Genomic DNA, 23622 nt, shown 5'->3' on the forward strand with positions numbered 1-23622 from the left:
AAAAAAGAGGCTAGACAGTCACTTGTCTGAGATGGTGTTGGTTCTCCTGCTTAAGGCGGGGCTGGACTAGAAGACCTCCAAGGTCCCTTCTAGCTCTATTCCTAAATTCAGGCCTCATCGGATCGGATAGGATAGGACAGGTAGGCAATCTTGGCTCTTTTATGACTCATGGACTTCAGCTCCCAGAATTCCTGAGTCAGCTGTCTCAGGAATTCTGGGAGCTGAAGTCCATGAGTCGTAAAAGAGCCAAGGTTGCCTACCCCTGTAGCATATAAGATTATCTCCCTTCTGATCCTGCATTTTCTGACAGTGAATTCTACCAGTCTATGCTAACAGTTTGATTTCCCCCTGGCTTAATTTCACTTCCAAACAGCCATTGCCAAGCAAGCTCTGATTCCCACAACCTTCTTCTGTGTGAGAAAAGACACATTCAATTGCGAACAGCATATGCAGTGCAGTGGATCTGTTTGGCTTTGCTCGGCACGTCCACTGTCTGCCTTTCCTTGGGCACTGTCTCTCCTGGTGCATGTTTTAGCCAGGCTTCTAGTGGCTAATGAGGCGAATGACAAGGGGAGTAGTGTGGCTGAGGCTGTAACGGTTGTGGCTGTGTGATTGTGAGAAATGGAGAGATTGCTTCTGTCGATGATGCAGAGAAGGGCCAGGATCTGAGGGAGGTGGGAGAGGAGATCGCTGAGGTAAATCTGCAGGCGTTTCATTTAGAAAGCACAAGTGTCAGGGGGGCAGTTAAAAAGGATTGATGGTTTTGGAGTCCCAGGAAGGAAATATAGAGGTCATCTAGTCCAACCCCCCCCCCAGACAGAGCATGATCTTCTTGACCATCTCGGATAGTCCTGCACTTCTCTGTGAATTGTCAGTTGTGATCTTGGACTTATAAAAGGAAATCCTAACCCAGTGTTTCTCAAACTTGACAACTTTTAAGATAGGTGGACCTGAACTCCCAGAATTCCCCAGCCAACCACGCAGGCTAGGGAATTCTGGGAGTTGAAGTCCACATCTCTTAAAACTGCTAAAGTTGAGAAACACTGCTCTGTCCCCTCCTCAGCAAGATAATTTGAGGAACTGTGATGTGATGAGAGATTACTCTTTATAAAGGATGAGATCAGTTCAGGAAAGAATTCAGTACTCAACTATCACTAGCTCTGAAATAAATTCCCCCCCCCCTTTTTAATCCCAGTTCTGTTTCCCCTCCTCTATTTCATTTATGCACCAACAGAACTCTCTTCTGCTTAGACTTATGGATGGTAAGATACTTGAGACAAGTGCCTTTAAAGCAATATATGATTATTCATTAATACTATACAGTGCAAATAAATCTTACACAGCCGCATCAACAGCATGCATTTTTAATCATTCCATTTCCACCTGGTCATTGCTGCTAGAAACTCCTCACGGCATGTAGACAGGATTTGCTATCCTTCCCACACCTATCGTAACAATTCTGTGAGATAGATCAATAGGAGAGATTGATTGCCTGGAATACAGAATAACAGAGTTGGAAGGGACCTTGGAAGTCATCTAGTCCAACCCCCTGCTCAAGCAGGAGACCCTTATCCCATTCCAGACAAGTGGCTGTCCAGTCTCTTCTTAAACTCTTCCAGTGTTAGAGCATTCACAAGTTCTGGAGGCAAGCTGTTCCACTGATTTAATTGTCCTAACTGTCAGGAAATTTCTCCTTATTTCTAGGTTGGTTCTGTCCTTGATAAGTTTCCATCCATTGTTTCTTGTTCTGCCTTCAGGTGCTTTGGAGAATAGCTTGATCCCTTCTCCATCCAATTTATTCTTATAGTAGTTCTTACATTTGCTGATTGCCTTTCAGATTCTCCTTGGGGAGTTAAAAACTCCATCATTTTTTTTAAAAAATTCATAAATGAACTGCAAATACCTGCTCAATTCCCTGTTCCCACCCTATTTTTGGTCATGCTGTAGGAATCTGAGCAACTGGCAGAGATAAAGAGTATAACGGTATTAGGAAGCACAGCTCTATAAGTAATTAAATTGCTTTTAAGCCGTGGGCCCTTGCAGAGAAAGCCAATGTAGAAGCTGCCACTTCTGTAGCAGCAGCTGGTTATATATATATATATATATATATATATATATATATATATATATATATATATATATATATATATATATATATATATATATATATATATATATATATATATATATATATATATATATATATATATATATATATATATATATATATATATATTTAAATTGCATGCAAAAATCTAATTATGGTATGAAAGATACGTTCATTCAGATCATTTCATTTTCCCAAACAAATGGGTGTTTCCTTTAAGCAGATGCATTCTAAATCGAGACCCTACTACCGAATCAAAACATGCAGAGGTAGAGAGAATTTGGGGGCATGGAACAAGAGTAAAATTCCTATCAGCATACATCAAAATGGAACCCAAATGGGTCTTTTCCAAAACCGCTTAATTTTGAAGTCTCTTGAGAGCATGCAGATGCTGCCTCCACATCTATGCACATCCACCCGGAGAGTTTTTGCTTTCTGCCTTAAAAGTATTACAGATAGTTCTCAACCTATAATCATTCAGCGATCTTTCAAAATTACAACGGCACTGAAAAAACTGACTTATAACTGACTTTCACACTTATGACTGTTGGAGCATCCCCAGGATCACATGATCAAAATTCAGATGCTTGGCAACTGGTTGGTACTTATGACGGTTGCGGTGTCACATCATCCTCTTTTGCGACCTTCAATGGGGGAAGCCAGATTCACTGATCTTTGCTTATCTTCTGATGCCAGGTGGAAAACCCTTGGAAAGGAGCCCTCTTGGCTCTCACTTAACAATGGCAGTGATTCACTTAACAACTTGTGTCACGAAAGGTCGCAAAAACGGGGCAAAACTCACAACAACTGTCTTGTTTAGCAGTGAAAATTCCAGACCCAATTGTGGTTGTAGGCTGAGGATTACTTGTACTCTGGTTTGGATTTTGGGATGGTGGAGTCAACATCTGGAGGCCCACAAACCGTTTGTCTGAAATGGTATAGGGTTTTCCTACCTGAGAAGGGGGTTGGACTAGAAGACATCCAAGGTCCCTACAACTCCCTTATTCTGTTATTCTATTATTTAATACAAGGGTCCTCAACCTTGGCAACTTTAAGACTTGTGGACTTCAACTCCCAGAATTCCTCAGCCAGCTTTCTGGGAGTTGAAGTCCACAAGTCTCAAAGTTGCCAAGGTTGAGGACCCCCCCCACCCCCGATCTAATAGATAGGTCAAGTTTTCCAAGCATCCATTTGGTGAGGCACACTTTGTCTCTGTGTGTTGCAAAGAGAAGGTCTCTTTCAGTCTTTCCTTCAAGAAAAAGTTACCACTTGAGTGTGAAAAGCATAAAATATCCCCATTTCTCCCTGCAGGAAAACTGTCCTGTTCTTTGTAGATATTTAAGAGGTGGGCTATTATGAGGATGTTGCATTGCTGTAGCAGCCTCTTTAGAACATAATAATCGTAGGGCTGGAAGGGACCTCAAGAGGTCTTCTAGTCCAACCCCCTTTTCAAGGCAGGAGATTATAACGTTTTGGTTAAATGGTTGCCAGGTCTATTTTTTGAAAACCTCCAGTGACGGAGAACCCATTGCTTTGGGAGGAAGGCTGTTTCTTGATTAATTGATTAATTAACAAATGATTTAATTGTTCTGTCAGGAAATTTTTCCTTAGTTCTAGGTTGCTTCTCTCTTTAATGATCTTCCATCTGTTACTTCCTGCTCTGTTCTCAGGTGCTTTGAAAAATAAGTTAACCTCCTTTTCTCTAGGACAGGGGTAGGCAACCTTGGCTCTTTGATGACTCGTGGACTTCAACTCCCAGAATTCCTGAGCCATCCACGCTGAGGGGAAAGGGAGAGGTTTCCAAGCTGAGCCACGCTGGCTCAGGAATTCTGGGAGTTGAAGTCCACGAGTCATCGAAGAGCCAAGGTTGCCTACCCCTGGTCTAGGTTTAGGCCGCTTTATGACTGGTGGACTTCAACTCCCAGAATTCCTGAGCCAGCCGTGCTGAGGGGAAAGGGAGAGGTTTCCAAGCTGAGCCATGCTGGCTCAGGAATTCTGGGAGTTGAAGTCCACAAGCCATGAAAGGGCCATAGTTCCCCCATGCTGGCTCAGGAATTCTGGGAGTTGAAGTCCACGAGTCACAAAAGAGCCAAGGTTGCCTACCCCTGCTCTAGGACAACCCTTCAATTACTGCAAGACTGCTGTCCTGTCACCCACAGACCTCCAGCTGAGTATGAGTTGGTATTCTGCTGCAGATATAAAAAAAATGTAGACCATCCCCTTGGTCTCATGTTGCTTTTTTAAAAATTTAAATTGGTTTTGTATTTATCTTTTGTAAGCCACCCAGAGTCGCCTTGTGGGTGGCATATATATTTAATAAATAAATACTACAGAATAACAAGAGTTGGAAGGGACCATGGAGGTCTTCTAGCCCAACCCCCTTCTCAAGAAGGAAACCCTATATCGCAAGGGTCTTCAAACCTGGCCCTTTTATGACTTGTGGACTTCGACTCCCAGAATTCCTCAGCCAGGCACACTGGCTGAGGAATTCTGGGAGTTGAAGTCCACAAGTCATAAAAGGGCCACGTTTGAAGACCCGTGCGCTATACCATTCCAGACAAGTGACTGTCTAGTCTCTTCTTAAAAATCTCCAGTGATGGAGCACCCACAACTTCTGGAGAAAAGCCGTTCCACTGATTAAACTGTTCTCGCTGACATGAACTTTTCCCTCAGTTCTAGGTTGCTTCTCTCTTTACTTCTTGTCCTGTTCTTAGCTGCTTTGGAGAACAGATTGACCCCCCTCTTCTTTGTGACCACCCCTCAAGTACTGGAAGACAGTTGCCATGTCAACCCTAATTCTCCTCTTTGATAGGCAGATATACTTATCTCCCTCCACCGATCATGATATGATTTAGCCTCCAGAGCCGTTATATCATCTTCGTTGCTCTTCTCTGAACATTTACTAGAGCCTCCGCGTCTTTTTTTTTTTTGGGTATGGTGGTGACCAACACTTTGCAGCCAAAGACTTTTTCCTAAGTTTACCTCCCCTCGTCGCGAAACCTAGAAGGACGAGTCAAAAAGCTCGGCTTATATTTCAAATACTTACTTTATTTGCAATTGCCAGAGGAAATAGCCGGGATGGAGGGATGTCCCCTCAACAGGAAGAAAGTGCATAAAAATTGAAAAGGGGAGAGGAACGCAATCTTGGATTCGGTAGCCGAGGACCCCCCAAGAGTGAAAACCAATATCAACAATTATTTTCTTCCAGAAGAGACAGGCGGGGCCAAAATGAGTCCTTTCTCCAGACGATCTACGGAGAAACATCCTGTTGGCACACTCATGTGTCCCTGATAAACCTAAAAACCCGGTTTTTGGGGTGACGCGTTTCCAACTCCTCTGTGGGGAAGGAATTCCTTGTCAGGCTGATTCCCTCCAGAAGCACTGAGAGAGGGACCAAATTTAAGGAACCGGGTACATTTTCAATCCCATTCAGAGAGACTGGAAAGAAAAACGGGAAGTTGCTCCTTCTCAATATCCCCCCGGACACCCCGGCCAGGTCTAAGTTCGAATGTAGAGAGGATCAGGAGAAAGATGACCTTGCAGAATCAGTTGAAAAAGTAGACTGATCTCTTCACCTTTTCTAGATTGAAGTCACCTGATGAGGAGAAAAAAGAGAGATTGAGGAAAAAGTGAAGAAGGAATACCGGTTGGGAAAAATGTAAGCCAACAAGAGTCCAATCAATGGGTGTGGGATGGAGCCCTGGTGATGCAGCGGCTAGAATGCAGTACAGGCGGTCCTCGACTTAAGGCAGTTGAGCCCAACATTCCTGTGGTTAATTGAGACATCTGTACGGTGGATTTTTGGCCCCTTTTAATGACCTTTCTTGCCTCAGTTGTTAAGTGAATCACTGCAGTTGATAAATTAGTAACCTGGTTGTTAAGTGAATCCGGCTTCCCCCATGGACTTTGCTTGTCAGCAGGCTGCAAAATGATCTTGGGACACAGCAACGGTCATAAATATGAACCGGCTGCCAAACTTTTGAATTTTGATCACATGATCATGGAAAGGTCGTAACTCTGAAAAACGGTCGTAAGTCACTTTTTTTCCAGTGCCGTTGTAACTTTGAACGGTCACTAAAGAAACTGTTACACGTCGAGGACTACCTGTATTGCAGGCTAACTCTGCCCACTGCCAGGAGTTCGATCCTGACCGGCTCAAGGTTGACTCAGCCTTCCATCCTTCCGAGGTCGGTTAAACGAGGACCCAGATTGTTGAGGGGCAACATGCTGACTCTGTAAACCACTTAGAGAGGGCTCTAAAGTATTGCGAAGCGGTATATAAGTCTAAGTGCTATTGCTATTGGATATATATGAATGAATGAATGAATGAATGAATGAATGAATGAATGAATGAATGAACAAGGGAAGGGAGCTATGGTTATTTACCACCTGGTTTCAAAGTTTTATTTATTTATTTATATTGCCTTTTATTGTTTTTACAAATAACTCAACCTGGCTAACATACTCAATACTCCTTCCTCCTCCTATTTTCTCCACAGCAACCCTGTGAAGTTGAGTTGGGCTGAGAGGGAACGACCAGTCCAAGGTCATCCAGCTGGCATTCATACGTAAGCCGGGACTAGAACTCAGTGTCCTGTTGATTGGCCCAAGGTTTCCCAGTCTGCTTTCGTGGCTAAGCTAGGGCTAAAGAACTCACCTTCCTGGTTTCTAACCTGGTGCTTTAATCACTAGACCGGGGTCCTCAACCTTGGCAACTTTAAGACTTGTGGACTTCAACTCCCAGAATTCCTCAGCCAGCGGGGACAAAAAAAATATATATCAAAGTGACAGATTCTGGCAGTGAGCCACGGATTCTCTCTGCAGGTGGGTACACGTCTGCCAACGGAAATACCACTGGGACCCCACAGGATATGCTTAGGAGTACACAAACGTTGTCTTTCAAACAACAAGGCCCCCATGGCTTGCTTTAATGCCACAGACTGGACTGGGTGAGATGGTATTCGGAACACCCTGAGAAGCAATTTCCCTGCCAAAAGCAGGTTTGCAGAGAATGCAAGCAAGTGATGAGAGCAGCATGGCGTGGCCGGTTGGTCAAACTGGTAAATCATATGGCATCAGGCCCAAACTGAAGGAGTTTGGTGCCCGAGGCTTTGCTGAGATCAACTGCAACACAAGCCAAGGGTTGGATAACGTTTTGGGACACCGTTGCTCCTTCCAAAGGAGAAATATTGGGACAAGAGTTTTATTCTGATTCCGGAGATTCTTACAATAAATATGAAAATGGAGCCAGAATTATTTTTCTTAGATTTGATGGGCAAAGAGCTTGAAATAAAGTTTGGAACTGTTACTATAAATGAGAGCCAGTTGGGCCTACTGGTTAAGGTGATGGCCTAGAAACCAGGAGATCGTGAGTTCTAGTTCCGCCTTAGGCATGAAAACCGGGTGGGTCACTTTGGGCCAATCGCCAGGAGATGGTGAGTTCTAGTCTCACCTTAGGCATGAAAGTTGGCTGGGTGACTTTGGGCCAATCGCCAGGAGATGGTGAGTTCTAGTCCCACCCTTAGCCATGAAAGTTGGCTGGGTGACTTTGGGCTCAAAGGGTTGTTGTAGAGAAATGAGGAAGAGGCAGGTAGAAGGAATATTAGGTATGTTTGGGGCCTTAAGTTATTTGTAAAAATAAGGGTGATATATCTATGTACATACACATATAATAAGAAATGAAATGAAATGTGGGAGGGTGAGCTATGTGGACAAGTATGCTGCTGAGAAAATTTGCAGGCTCCTGTGCTGCTTTCCTCCTCCTTCCTCATTTAAGCCTTTTTCCGCGTCAGCACCGCAGAGTTGCCAATAAAGCTGCAACCTTGACACAGGTGTGGGAGCGGCAGACTGCAGGAGCCACATGTGGTTGGGAAGCGCTGCAGCCACCAGCAAACAGGAGAAAGTCGCCGAGTAAAACAAAGCGGTTTTTCCTTCAGTGGGAGTGAATGGTCGGGGGGGGGGGAATGTACAGAGACGCAAGAAGGAAAAAGAGAGGTATAAAAGCAGGAGGTGGAAGGTTACAAATACTCTGCAGGCCAGCCGGGAACAGAGAAGAGAAAAGCAGAGGAAATGCCAGAGAGAGGAATTAAGGCAGAACAGTGTTGGTCTGAAAGAAAGCATTGTTATGCACTAGCATGACTGCAGAGTGTAGTATTGTGGTAGTAACTGAATTGTAACGGCGTATACTAAGTGTAATTGTTCCACTAATAGCAATTGCAGGTAGCCCTTGGCTTATGACCACAATTGAGCCCAAATTTTCCGTTGTTAAGTGAGACATTGGTTAAGTGAATTTTGCCCCATTTTACAACCTTTCTTGTCCCGGTTGTTAAAGCGAGTCGCTGCAGTTGATAAGTTTGTAACCCGGTAGTTCAAGGAATCCGGCTTCCCCCATGGACTTTGCTCGTCAGACGGCCGCCAAAGGGGATCACATGACCTTGGGACACGGCAGCGGTCATAAATATGAGCCAGGTGCCAAGCATCTGAATTTTGATCCCATGGCCACGGGGGATGCTGGAAAGGTGGTAACTGTGAAAAATGGCCATAAGTCACTTTTTTCAGTGCCGTTGTAACTTTGAACAGTCAGTAAACGAACTGGAATTCTGGGAGTTGAAGTCCACCAGTCATGAAAGGGCCAAGTTTGAAGACCCCTGCCTCAGGGCTATAGAAATAATAGCAATAGGATAAAATGTACTCCTCGACTTACGACCACAACTGAGCCCAAAATTTATGTTGCTAAGCGAGACAGTTGTTAAGTGAGTTTCGCCCCTTTTTATGATTAAACAGTGCCATCTATTGGGACCTCAGAAGCAGCCCTTGTCCTCTGAAGGGGATCCACTCTGTTGCTGTTCGGAAGGGCAAGAAGCCCTGGCTACGATCACCGAGGCCTTGGGTAAGGACAACCGACACCTCCTTTTAACTCGGCTTATTTTGTTTTACCTCTACCCAGTTTTGTCCTGCCCTCTCTATCCATTTTTGCTTCTCCTTTTTTGTTCTCATGTTTTAAACAAGCTGGGCAGCATATCAATGCAAATAATAATCAAATCGCTGCAAACCACCTCTGTCTATTCCAGGTCGATAGGTAGATAAACAGGCCGAAACCAGTCTGAACATCTGGTTGTGCAATCAACCATAATCTGCGCTCCATAACCCTACTTTTCTGTTGCTTAAATCAGGGGTCTCCCGCCTGGGCTACTTTTAAGACTTGTGGACTTCAACTCCCAGAATTCCTCAGCCAGCCACGCTAGAACTGCTAGAACAGGGGTCTTCAAACTTGGCCACTTTTAAGACTTGTGGACTTCAACTCCCAGAATTCCTCAGCCAGCCACGCTAGAACTGCTAGAACAGGGGTCTTCAAACTTGGCCACTTTTAAGACTTGTGGACTTCAACTCCCAGAATTCCTCAGCCAGCCACGCTAGAACTGCTAGAACAGGGGTCTTCCAACTTGGCCACTTTCAGACTTGTGGACTTCAACTCCCAGAATTCCTTAGCCAGCCCAGCCTGGCTGAGGAATTCTGGGAGTTGAAGTCCACAAGTCTGAAAGTGGCCAGGTTGGAAGACCCCTGTGCTAGAACAATGCAATTAATTCAGTCTTAACGCAGTCTTAATGGGCTTGGACCAAGGAATTTAGCAACAGGAGATAAGCCAATGACTCATTGCTCAGTCACCAAGCTCAATCTTGCTGTTGTACAGCGGACAGGAGCATCATTCGAGTCACGCTTAACATTGGGGGGGGGGTTGTAAAAGGGGGGGGTAAGGCATCATGCTTGTGAGCACAGCTGGTTGTGGTGTCTATTTTAGGCTCCAGATACAATTCTTACGCATTTCCCACTGAAAAACAATAACAATATAGCGCCATCAATTTTCACCAATCTGGGCCGCGACAGGACTTCAATCACCTGCTTTTGACACCCCGGCGACAGTCGAAAGGGACTGAGATACTCGCCTGCGCACTGTGCATCTCCTACAACTCCGTCAACTCCCCAAATGAACGTTTGCAAAAGGAAGTAACCAAGGCTCGTCACATTTGCACGAATGGATGTCACCCCTGACATTCCTCAACTTACGACCACAACGGAGCCCAAAAATTCTTTAAGCGGCACATTTGTGAAGTGAATTTGGCCCTTCTCCTTTTACGGCCTTTCTTGCCGTAATTGAATCACTGCAATTGTTAAGTTAGTGTGATGGTTGTTAAGTGAATCTGGGACTGACTTTGCATGTCGGAAGGGCACCAAAGGGGATAGCGTGACCTCTGGGACGCGGCAACTGTCGTAAATATGAGTCAGTTAGCCCCACCCACTTCTGGAAACTAGGGAGGGTTCCTTCTGAGGTGATTCTCACCCTCATTTTCCTTCTGAGGGCTCAACTGCCTCTTATCTCTAGTCCTGTGATCAAAATTTGGGCACTTGGCAACTGGCCCGTCTACTTCCGACCGTTGCATTGTCCCCGCCGGGGCCATGCGATCCCCTTTTCCTACTTTTCCCAGCTGGCCTCTGACCAGAAAGTCAAGGGGGGGGGAAGAGCTAGATTCACTTAGTGACTGCACGATTTCGCTTAACAGCTGCGGCGACAAGAAAGTTTGCAATACGGGGCAAAACTCAATTGCCTTGCTTAGCAAGGGAAATTTTGGGCTCTGTTGTGATGGCAAGTTGAGTACCTGTACAAAAGGGACTAGAACCAGGCTTTGATTAATGGTCTTAATTAGTCTTGATGAATGGAGAGTGTCTACTTTGCAGTCAGTTCTCCAAACAATGAGGCATAGAAGGAGCTCTCGCTCTCAAGGGGAAAAGGCACAGGTAGCGTTTTCTACATTTCCCCCTTTCTCTTCCTTCTCTATTTATTCCTTTCCTTTCCTTTCCTCTTTTCCTTTCCTTTCCTCTCCCTTCCTCTTCTCCATCACTGGAGATTTTCAAGAACAGACTGGACATTCACCTGTCTAAGACAGTATAGGTTCTCCTGCTTGAGCAGGGGGCTGGACTAGAAGACCTCCGAGGTCCCTTCCATCTCTGTTATTCTACCGTTCTTCTATTCTACTCTACTCTACTCTACTCTACTCTACTCTACTCTACTCTACTCTACTCTACTCTATTCCATTCCATTCCTTATTCTATTCTATTCTATTCTATTCTATTCTATTCTATTCTATTCTATTCTATTCTATTCTATTCTATTCTATTCTATTCTATTCTATTCCATTCCCTTTCCCCTCCTTTCCCTCCCCTTTCTCTTCCCTTCCCTTCTTCACCCATTGATAATCATAATCATAAAAGTAAAGTTGGAAGGGACCTTGGAGGTCATCTAGTCCAACCCCCTGCTCAGGCAGGAAACCCTACACCAGTGATGGCGAACCTTTTACAGACCGAGTGCCCAAACTGCAACCCAAAACCCACTTATGTATCATTGGGTGCCGGGTGGGCGTGGCCCATTGGGTGGGCGTGGCTGCAGTGGTAACGGCAGACTGGGTGGGACTAAAAAGTTCAATCCATCAATTCCAACTTTGCGAGATCTTTCCCCCCCCCCGCGAGAAGTTGAAGTTGATTGATTGATTGAACCTTTTTTTGTTTTTTGCACATGACGGCAGAGGCCTAAAGCGAAAAGGTTTTATAAAACCCAGCTGAAGGCCTAGGACTGGGGCAACACCACGCGTGCCCACAGAGAGGGCTCTGCGTGCCACCTGTGCCATAGGTTCGCCACCACGGCCCTATACCATTTCAGAAAAATAGCTGCCCAGTCTCTTCTTAAAAACTTCCAGTGTTGGAGCATTCGTCGCTTCTGGAGGCAGGTTGTTCCACTGATTAATTGTTCTGTCAGGAAGTTTCTCCTTAGTTCTAGGTTGCTTCTCTCCTTGATTAGTTTCCATCCGTTGCTTCTTGTCCTGCTTTCAGGTGCTTTGGAGAATAGCTTGGCTCCCTCTTCTTTGTGGCAGCCCCTGAGATATTGGAAGACTGCTATCCTGTCACCCCTCACCCTTCTCTTCGTTAAACTACACATACCCAATTCCAGCAGCCGTTCCTTATCTGTTTTAGCCTCCAGTCCCCTGATCATCTTTGTTGCTCTTCTCTGCACTCTTTCCAGAGTCTCAACATCTTTTTTACATCGTGGTGACCAAAACTGGATGCAGTATTCCAAGTGTGGCCTTACCAAGGCATTGTAAAGTGGTATTAACACTTCACGTGATCTTGATTCTATTCCTCTGTTAATGCAGCCTAGCACTGTGTTGGCTTTTTTGGCAGCTGCAGCACACGGCTGGCTCCTATTTAAGTGATTGTCCATTAGGACTCCGAGATCCCCCTCCCAGTTGCTACTATTGAGCAAGGTACCCACTACTATACCTGTACATTTGTTTTTTCTTGCCTTACTTTTTTCACCATTGAATTTCATTTTGTTAGATAGCGCCCAGTATTCAAGTCTGTCCAGATCCTCCTGTATCTTAAGCCTGTCTTCTGGAGTGTTGGCTATTCCTGCCAGCTTGGTGTCGTCTGCAAATTTGATGAGTTCCCCATCTATCCTCTCATCCAAATCATTGATGAAGATGTTGAAGAGCACTGGGCCCAGAACAGAGCCCTGGGGCACCCCACTACACACTTCCATCCATGTAGATGCGGTTCCATTGAGGACCACATGCTGAGTACGGCCTGTCAGCCAGGTACGAATCCCTCTGGTGGGATTCTTTTCCAGTCCTCTGGTAGTTCCCCAGTGCTCCAGGATCTTGGACCAATCATTTCCTTTACTTTTTGTTTTTTACATGTTGAAAGAAGCTTTTTTTTGTTATTTTTGACTTTGGTCACAAGCCTTAGTTCATTTTGAGGCTTAGCGCTCCTCACTTCGTCTTTGCTCCTCACTTCGTCTTTGCAGGCACGGGCTATTTGCTGACATTCTGACTTAGTTATGTGCCCTTCTTTCCACTTTTTATACTTGTCCTTTTTATCTTTCAATTTATCAGAGTTCTTTATGCAGCCGTGCTGGTTTCTTAATCATAATCATAATAGTAAAGTTGGAAGGGACCTTGTAGGTCATCTAGTCCAACCCCCTGCTCAGGCAGGAAACCCTATACCATTCCAGACAAATGGCTGTCCAGTCTCTTCTTAAAAACTTCCAGTGTTTTTTTGAGAGCTGTTATTTTTCCTCTTTGTTGGTATTGTGCTAGACTGGGCTTTTATTATCTCACTTTTCAAAATTTCCCAAGCTTCTTGAGTTGTTTTCCTCTTGAGGATTCTCATCCATGGAATCCTTCCCAAGCTCTAAGTTTATTGAAATTAGCTCTCTTAAAGTCCAGTCTAGTTTGACTGTATTCTATTGCTTGTGCTTCCATAATGTTGAATTCCAATATTGCATGATCACTTCCTCCCAAGGTTCCTGTGGCTTCAACACCTTTACTTTCTTTCCTTTTCTCTTTTTATTAGTTTGTGTTAGGTTTTGTGTCCTTTATAAAACTTATTCTTTGCAAAAATTATTGGAGATTAGACGGGTGAACTGAAGTCTGGGGCAGCATGAAATAATTGAGTGTTGCTGGGATCTGACTAATCACACAGCCAGAGGTGAGTCTCTGTTACCAATCAACAGAGCAGAACCACAGAGCGTCAGTGGTAGAAGAGGCAAGCAGATAAGATTAAAAAGTACTGGAGATGGTCAGAAGTGGCGATGCCCCGTCAGCCTGCAGGAGGATTTTTCTCCTAAAAACACCAGTACTTACAATGTGGAATGCCACCGTTCTAAAACTGATTCCAAGGTGGATTCTGATTTGGTTATGCCAGGAGAAGCATCTCTGGATTAACATGGTGGCTGTCCCAGGAACTGACCCTGGATTCCTGCCAACCTTGGTGTGTTGCTGCATGCGATCAGTAGCTTAATTCCTCCAAGTGACCCAGTCAAGAAATTCAAAATTTGAGTGCTTGGCAACCAACGTCTATTTGTGATGGCTGCAGTGTCCCAGGGTCATGTGATTACTAGTTGTGACCTTCCGGGCCAGCTTCCAACAATCAAAGTCAATGGGAAAAGCCAGATCCGCTTAACGACTGCATGACTCATTTAACAACTTTTCAATTGCATGGTTTTAGTGCTTTAATCATTTACCTATTTGTCTTTTTATAATCTGCAGGCCACCCGGAATCGCCTTATAGGGCAGATGGGTGGCACAGAAAGTGAGTAAGGGGATCACTGCCCTAATTTAACTACCGTGGCAAAAAAGGTTGTAAAATTGAGCGCGACTCACTTAACAACAGCAAAGTCAATGGGGGAGGTCAGATTTGCTTAATGGCCACATGTTTCACTTAACAACTGCCTCGCTTCGCAATGGAAATTCTGGTCCCAGTTGTGAGCGTAAGTTGAGGACTACCTGGATCCAATTTGCCATGAATGTTGATCACTGCTGAATAAAGTTTCAAGGTTGGACTGTGGGGTCCTTCCTCTGAGCTTGGTAACATCATTACTCTTAGCACTGATGATGTTACCTGGTTGGGTAACGCAAGGTCTGCAAGGAAACAACCAAGCTCAGGGAGCACCAAGGCCCCACAGTCCTCCTCCTCCTCCAATCCACAAAACCCACTTCCTTCTAGTACTGATGATGTTACCTAGTTGGGTAATGAAACGTCTGAAAGAAAACAAGCTCAGACAGCACTGAGGACCCCTTATTTCGACCCTGAGCTACAAATATTGTTTTCAACTGGTAAAGGTTTTCATCTTTAAAACAATTAAGCAGGGATATCCATCAAGGTTTTGCACGGCCTTCCTTCAGAATCCCCTAGGCCAGGGGTAGGCAACCTTGGCTCCTTCATGACTCGTGGACTTCAACTCCCAGAATTCCTGAGCCAGCATGGCTCAGCTTGGAAACCTCTCCCTTTCCCCTCAGCATGGCTGGCTCAGGAATTCTGGGAGTTGAAGTCCACGAGTCATAAAAGAGCCAAGGTTGCTTACCCCTGGCCTAAATACTCGGTCTCACCAATCAAGGGGCTTTTTATTCTTACCTTTCTTGGGGATATTAGGCAGTAAAGCTTTCAGCTCCTGGATCCTGGCCTGGACAGCTTTCTGGCCCTTGGTCTTTTTATCGCTTTCACACGAACTTTGGGAAGAGAAAGAAATACGTCAACCACAGAGGGTCTCAATGCCAATTTCCCCCAACCTCATGGATGCAATCGGTTCTCACCGAAGCTGAAAACCTGCCGTTTTAGCCCAAGAGGTAAAACTTCATCAAACGAGGCCATTTGACCGCAGGGCAGTGCAACACCCGTTATGGAAGTGGGGTTGCCAAGAACCTGGAGTGCATTCATGTGACCGCAAGGGTGAGGTGAGGGGCCCAGTTGAACTACATAACCATCAGAACTCCGTAACTCCGTTATTACAGGTAAGTTGCAACTTCGAACAGTCATTAAGTGATCGGTCATAAGTCGAAGATGATCTCTAAATGTTTATAAAAACTGCAGAGGACAAGCATCATCTTAAAAAAAAAGTTCCTCTTCTTTTACAGGGAAAAAGACACTTCTATGTCTCCTGCTCTAAAAAAAAGTCCTCAACTTACAGCAGTTCATTTAGTGACTGTTCGAAGTTACAACAGCATTGAAAAAAGTGGCTTATGACCATTTTCACCCTGATAATTTTTTGTAGCATCCCTAGGGTCACATGATCAAAATTCAGATGCTTGGGAACTGATTCATATTTATGACGGTTGCACCGTCCTGGGGTCAAATGACCCCGTTCTGTGACCTTCTGAGAAACAAAGCCAAAGGGGGAAGCCAGATTCACTTAGCAACCCTGTTACCAACTTAATAACTTCAGCGATTCACTTAACAACCGTGGGAAGAAAAGTTGTAAAATGGGGCAAAACTCCCTTAACAAATGTTTCGCTTAACAACAGAAATGTTGGGCTCAAGTCTGGCTGTAAGTTGAGGATTACCTCTACCAAAAACAGTAAGTACCAAACAATTTTTTCCCACAAGGAATAATGTAGTGAGTCACAAGGTAGCAGACATCGACAAGTCCTGGCTTGTGTGTCGAGAACCAAACAAACGGTGAGTAACGGGACAAAATTTTTGCCTCACAATGCATTGAGTACCCGGTTCGATGAGTTTCAAAGCAGTGGCGTGCCAAGGTGCCACTCTATAAGGACTAGTCCAGGCAGTCGCCAGAAGTTGTACATTTTGTACACACTCAGAGATCAAGCCACTACATTTCATTTTTAATGTGTGCCATTGTGCTCACAGTGAAAAAAAATGACAGTAAAGGTTATATCTATCTATCTAAGTTGAAGGCACAAACACACAAAAAAAACCTTATTGCCTCATTGTTTTTATTAAGAAACATAAAATAAATGAGGCATCCACAGAGGGAACTCCTGCTTGGAGAACCCTCTATTGCAGAGGGGGAGAAATAGGACCTCTTTATGACTTGTGAACTTCAACTCCCAGAATTCAGGGAGTTGAATTCTGGGAGTTGAAGTCCACAAGTCATAAAAAGGCCACAGTTCCCCACCTCTGCTGCGTTGGCAGAGGTGATGACGGAATGTAGTAATCTGGATTCCCAGGAAGAAGGGGGTGAATTCTGAGGGGCAACTCAGACTGGATGTTTGCTGCCTGTGGGAGAAAGAGGGTGAAGACAGTGCCTCCGTGATAGATTAGATTAGACAACCTTTATTGTCATTTTTTCTCCTGTGGGCACAAAGGCACACATTAAAAATGAAATTTACTTGCGTCTCTCAAAGCGTACCCATACGTAACACACATTTAAACATACTATATACAACATACGTATAGACCTACCCCCTTAAACATATAAGTAACATATAAATGTTAATCGCTGTCCATCTTGAATATATAATGGAAGGAGGAAGCCTGAGAGTTCACAAGGTTAATGCTGTATGGAATGAAACTATGGCTGAATCTGCGTGTTCTGCTTCGGATACCACGGAGCCCCCTCCTCCCAGAAGGTAACAAGGAAAACAGGTTGTGAAGAGGATGTGTAGCATGTCAGACAATCTTGCGGACCCTGCTTAAGCAGCGCTTACGTGCCACGTCCTGGATGGAAGGGAGGGAACTGCCAATAATCTTTTCTGCCGTCCTCACCACTCTCTGCACCGCCTTCCTGTCTGAAGCAGTGATGCTTCCAAAGCAGACTGTGATGCCGTATGATAGTTATAGATATAATAGTTCTCAGAGTACAGGCAGTTCTCGACTTGTGACCACAACTGGGACCAGAATTTCCCTTGCTAAGCAAGATAAGTGAGTTTTGCCCCTTCTTTCAACCTTTCTTGCCACACTTCTTCAATGAATCTCCGCAGCTGTTAAGTTAGCAACACGGTTGTTAAGTCTGCCCCACTGACTCTGCTTGTCAGAAGGTCGCCAAAGGGGATCGCATGACCCCGGGACGCTGCGACCATTGTAAATATGAGTCGGTTGGCGAGCGTCTGAATTTTTGTTATGTGACCCTGGGGATGCTGTGATGGTCGTAAGTGTGAAAGACGGTCATAAGTCATTTTTTTCAGGGCTGTTGTAACTTTGAATCGTCACTAATGAAGGGCTGTAAGTCAAGAACTACTTGATGTACAGTATATATACTGTATAGTAGAGTTCTCAGTGTCGCAAAATTCTGTCTATAGCTATGGGAATCTAAACAATTCTGCTTGGAAGAATCACCACGTGTCTTTCTTGGGTTTTGTGCCCGACATCAATCTAGCCAAACTGAAGTGCTCAATTTGTTTAGTGACTGCCAAAAGCTATAACGGCACTGAAAAAAGTGACTTAAAACTGGTTCTCGCGCTTAAGACTATCACAGCATCCCCATGGTCAAGTGATCAAATTTTGCGGCTTTGGCAATTGTTCACATATTCAAGACTTTACAGCAGGGGTCTTCAAACTTGGCCCTTTTATGGCTTGTGGACTTCAACTCCCAGAATTCCTCAGCCAGGCACACTGGCTGAGGAATTCTGGGAGTTGAAGTCCACATATCTTAAAAGTTCCTCCAGGTTGAGAAACATTGCTCTACAGTCTACCAGGTCACATGATTGCCACTTGAAACCTTCCCAGCTGGTTTCTGACAAGCAAAGTCAATGGGGGAGGTCAGAGTCACTGAACAGCCACGTGATTCGCTTAACAACAGAAGTGATTCTTTTAACAACAGTGGCAAAAAAGAGGTAAAATTAACACAATTCACTTAACTGCCTTGCTTAGCAATGGAAATTCTGGCCACGATTGCCGTCGTAAGCCAAGGTCTGCCCGTATTCTGAGACCTATTAGGGAGGGGCTGTCTTCACCCTCTTTCTCTCCCACAACATATCATGTCCTCTGAAATGCACCCATCCCTCCTGGGAATTTGGACCCTTACATTCCATCACATCAGTGTAGGAAAAAATAGCAATAGGAATAGCACCTAGTCCTAGACTTATATTCCGCTTCACAGTGCTTTACAGCCCTCTCTAAGCGGTTTACAGAGTCAGCATATTGCCGCCGCCCCCCCCCGCCCCAATAATCTGGGTCCTCATTTTATCGACCTCACAAGGAGGGAAGGCTGAGTCAACCTTGAGCTGGTGAGACTAGAACTGCGGAACTGCTGGCAGTCAGCAAAAGTAGCTTGCAGTACTGATTCTAACCACTGCGCCACCGCTGTCTCATAAAGTCCTTTTTGGGGGGGGGGGTGTTTTCTGAATAGGGAAAAGTCAGAATCCTAGTCAACGTTTCACACGGCCATCTTTTTATTATAAAACTTTTATTCATAAAACATGAAACTCAGTCAACTGAACACTCAAATTGACTGGCACTAATGGTTGACACGTGTTGTTGCCAGCATCCTAGGTATCAACCAGGTATTTTTTATTATTACTATTACTATTACTATTACTACTACTACTACTACTATTATTATTATTATTATTATTATTATTATTATTATTATTATTATTTATTATTATTATTATTATGCCCTAATAAGCAGGCATATACATAGAATGAAGGCTATTGCTAAGCACATTTTTATTTATTTATTTTTTTATTTTTAATTCCATTTATATCCCGCCCTTCTCCGAAAACTCAGGGTGGCTTACAAGCTTACAAGCTTAGCATTGATTTGTGCTTAGAGTGTAAGCCGCCCTGAGTCTTCGGAGAAGGGCGGGATATAAATGGGATTAAAATAAAATAAATAAAAATTATTATTATTATTATTATTATTATTATTATTATTATTATTATTATTATTATTATTATTAGTTGGAAGGGACCTTGGAGGTCATCTAGTCCAACCCCCTGCTCAGGCAGGAAACCCTGTACCATTTCAGACAAATGCCTGTCTAGTCTCTTCTTAACGACTTCCAGTGTTGGAGCATTCACCGCTTCTGGAGGGAGGTTGTTCCACTGGTTAATTGTTCCGTTGATTAATTTTGCTTCAGAGGCTACCTGGAAAGATGCCTTTGATCTCACCTAAAGAGAAAATAAACATCCCAAAGGTCCGGACAAACTTACGTGGTATCAGAACAGTATTTCTGCAACATGAACTTTGAAAGGTCCTCCAAAATGGGTTGGCTGTGTAGGGCTACAAACTGTTCACGGCATATCTAGGATTGAGAAAATAAAACACTTAAGACATTCTGGTCCTTCCTGAAACATGTAGGAAAACCCCACAGAGTACACAGCAGACCTCGATTTACAATCATTTGTTTAGTGACCGTTCGAAGTTACAACAGCACTAAAAAAAAAGTGACTTATGACCGATTTTCACACTTTTGACCGCTGCAGCATCCCCATGGTCATGTGATCAACATTTTACGATGGGCGCAGCGTCCCGGTGGGGTCGCATGATCTCCATCTGCAACCTTCCCAGCCAACTTCCCAGGGAGCCAAGCTATTCTCCAAAGCGCCTGAAGGCAGGAAAAAGAAGCAATGGATGGAAACTAGTCAAGGAGAGAAGCAACCTGGAACTAAGGAGAAACTTCCTGACAGGTAGAACAATTAACCAGTGGAACAACCTGCCTCCAGAAGTGGTGAATGCTCCAACACTGGAAGTTTTCAAGAAGAGACTGGACAGCCATTTGTCTGAAACGGTATAGGAGGGTTTTCTGCCTGAGCTGGGGGTTGGACTAGATGACCTCCAAAGTCCCCTCCAGCTGTTGTTGTTATTGTTTTTGTTGTTTTTATTATTATTAATTTCAACAAGAATGTCTAAGTGGGAAGGCTGATTCACTTAACGACAGTATGAGTCACTTAACTGCAGTGATTCACTTAAAACCATGGCAAAAGTGGTCGTAAACTTGGGCACAACTCACTTAACAACCACCCTGCTTAGCAACCACAATTGTGGTCTCAATTCTGGTTAAGTCAAAGACTGCCTGCAGAAGTGCAAGCCAGCTGCTCCACAGATTGTACACCCCGAATCTTGGCCAAGCTTGAGGAGGCTGATGGGACTCGGGAGTCTCCGATCGGAACAAGAATGGAACATTCTCAAAGGACAGTGAGGATTCCCAAAGCAGACATGGGAATAAAATTGTAACCAATTTTTTTCCCATAAGGAATAATGTAGTGAGTCACAAGGCAGGAGACACCGACTAGTTCTAGCTTGTGCATCGTGAATCAAGCAAACTATGAGTACTGGGAGAAAAAATTTGCATCAAAATGCGTTGAGTACCAAATTCGATGAGTTTCAAAGCAAGGTACAACTGTATAAGGCAGGGGTCTTCAAACATGGCCCTTTTATGACTTGTGGACTTCAACTCCCAGAATTCCTCAGCCAGGCTGGCTGAGGAATTCTGGGAGTTGAAGTCCACAAGTCATAAAAGGGCGAAGTTTGAAGACCCCTGGTATAACGACTAGTCCAGGCAGTCGCCAGAAGCTGAAGGCACACACACACACACACACACACACAAAAAACTATTTGCCTCATTGGTATAAGGTCTCCTGAATTTTGATCACATGACAACAGGTAGGCTGCGATGGTCATAAGTGTGAGGACTGGTCATAAGTCACTTTTTTCAGTGCCACTGTAACTTTGAAGTCACTAAATGAGGGCTGTTAGTCAAGGACTACTTGCAAATGTAATTAACATAAAAAGAATCTGAGGATGAGAGCTACAGTCACGTAGGCCTGTGTTTCCCCACCTTGGCAACTTTAAGACGTGTGGACTTCAAATCCCTGAATTCCCTGGCCTAGCATCTCAAAGTTGCCGAGGTTGAGAAACACTGGCCTAGACCAGGGGGTCTTCAAACTTGGCCCTTTTATGACTTGTGGACTCCCAGAATTCCTCAGCCAGTGTGCCTGGCCGAGGAATTCTGGGAGTTGAAGTCCACAAGTCATAAAAGGGCCAAGTTTGAAGAGCCCTGTCTTACATCAAGGCAGGATACAGGCAGAGGTGTTTGGATGCCATTATTCTGACCTTATTCATTAAGTCAACCGTTGCTGCGTGTGTCCAGAAACAGTCATGCACAGAGACAAATGTTATCCCGGCCCTGAAAAAGAAGAGAAACAGATGAGTTTCACCCTATAAGGCAAAATTATATATTTAGAGAACATTTTTTAAAGGGAGAAATATTTGATGTAAAGTCAGTACTGTATTCAGAAGCAAGGTCAGTGTTTATAAATAATTTGATGTAGTTACCAGTCCGGTACAATGGGATGAGATTTAGAACAATATTGTTTTGACTAATTTCTTTTGGTATGTTTACGTCTTTTCTTGTCCTTTTTCTTTCTTTACATAGGATCAGTGGGATTTATTTTATGTAATGATAAACAGGGGTGACATCAATAGGTCCCTGTTTATGGCGTTGTAGAGATTTACAATTGTTTCTCAAGGTGATGGGATGACTTTAGTTTGATACAGTCTATTAACTAATCAATGAAATAATGGATTCTAAATTGTAGGAGACCTATAAAATGCTTGTTATTTTATTTTCCAGCTAATACAGCAACTATGCTGACTTATAATCATTTAGTGACATTTTGGAGCCTTGGTGGAGCAGTGGGCTAATGCCTCCTTAAGTAACACCAGCTGCCTGCAATTAATGCAGGTTCGCATCCCACCAGGCTCAAGGTTGACTCAGCCTTCCATCCTTCCCAGGTAGGTAAAATGAGGACCCAGATTGTTGGGGGCAATAAGATGACTTTGTAATAATGCCGCTTGGGGGATGTGTGAAAGCCCTAATAAGCAGGCATATACACAGAATGAAGGCTACTGCTAAGCTTGTAAGCCGCCCTGAGTCTTCGGAGAAGGGCGGGATATAAATGGAATAAAAATAAAAATAAAATAAATAAAATTTGAATTTACAACGGCACCGAAAATAGTGACTCACAAGTGGGCCGCACAGTTATGACCGACGCAGCATGCTCAGAGTCACAGGATCAAAGTCTGGGTGCTTGGCAACAGGACTCTATTTATGACGGTCGCACTGTCCCGGAGTCATGTGATCCCCATCTGCGACCTTCGCAGTTGCCTTCTGACAAGCAAAGTCAGTGGAGGAAGCTGGATTCATTTAACGACCACCTGACTCTCTGAACAACAGCAGAGATTTTATTAACTGCCGCGAGAGTCATTTTACAACCAGCTGGTTGATTCTGACCCCAACGTTGGTCGTTAAGCTGTATGCTTTTTTTTCTCATTTTTTTTTTAAAATATGTTATTTATTCTTTCAATGCTTTCAAATAAGCAGAAAAGACAGAGAATTAAGCAGATGAGTTGGCAACTGAATTTCCCTGAACTAGCTACTGCTAGCTGCAGGCTGAGGGCGCAAAGTGGAAGATGATAAATAAGCGTGGAAATCCATGATTGAAATGAATTGCTACTGAACACCACCCCCCCCCCCTGAGGGGCCTTTATCAGCTTGTCTTGCCAAAGGCTGGTCACGGATCTTGCATTCTTTCCTATGTTGATACACAATGGTTATTAAGGCTGCTGTTTTGCTAGTATTGTATAAACTGTATATACAGTTAACAAGTAGGCTGGCTTGGTCGCTCAACAGCGAGACCCTGGTGAAACGGGCACAGGAGCGCCGGCATTTTCTGCCTCGCATGAGAAAAGCACATCTTCCTTCCCCCGTCCTGACCACTTTCTACAGGGAGACCACTTTCTACAGGAGACATCGCAGTCTGGTTTGGAAGCATCCCTGCTTCGGACAGGACGGTGGTGCAGAGAGTGATGAGGACGGCAGAAAAAATCATTGGCAGTTCCCTCCCTCCCATCCAGGACATAGCACAGAAGTGTTGCTTGAGCAGGGTCCGTAAGATTATCTGGGACCCAACACATCCTCTTCATGACCTGTTTATCTTGTTACCTTCTCGGAGGAGGAGGCTCCGTGGTATCCGAAGCAGAACATCCTGATTCAGTCCCAATTTTGTTCCATACCATATTAACCTTGAGAACTCTCAAGCTTCCTCCTTCCGTTATGTATTCAAGATACCCAATGATTAATGCTTATATACATATGTTCTATATAGTATGTTTTAAATGTGTGTTATCTATGTGTATACTTTGAAAGCAAGCAACTAAATTTCATTTTTAATGTGTACCTTTGTGCCCACAGGAAAAAAATGACAATAAAGGTTGGTTATCTCTC

General features: G+C 44.1%; 1 protein-coding gene across 1 annotated transcript in view; it reads right to left on the reverse strand.

Annotated features, from left to right (window-relative positions):
* Positions 1-5146: 5146 nt before the first annotated feature.
* POLRMT (RNA polymerase mitochondrial) overlaps positions 5147-23622 on the reverse strand; it is a 74298-nt gene continuing 55822 nt past the window's right edge. Inside the window, exons 18-21 of the mRNA XM_081320773.1 lie at positions 21450-21522; positions 19547-19638; positions 15068-15162; positions 5147-5702 (exon numbers count right to left, since the gene is read on the reverse strand). Of these exons, the coding sequence (XP_081176899.1) occupies positions 5653-5702; positions 15068-15162; positions 19547-19638; positions 21450-21522 (310 nt within the window). The 3' untranslated portion in view covers positions 5147-5652. The remainder of the gene's footprint in view (positions 5703-15067; positions 15163-19546; positions 19639-21449; positions 21523-23622) is intronic.

The sequence above is a fragment of the Vipera berus genome, assembly GCF_964194415.1.
Source record: "Vipera berus genome assembly, chromosome: 1".
NCBI lineage: Eukaryota > Metazoa > Chordata > Lepidosauria > Squamata > Viperidae > Vipera > Vipera berus.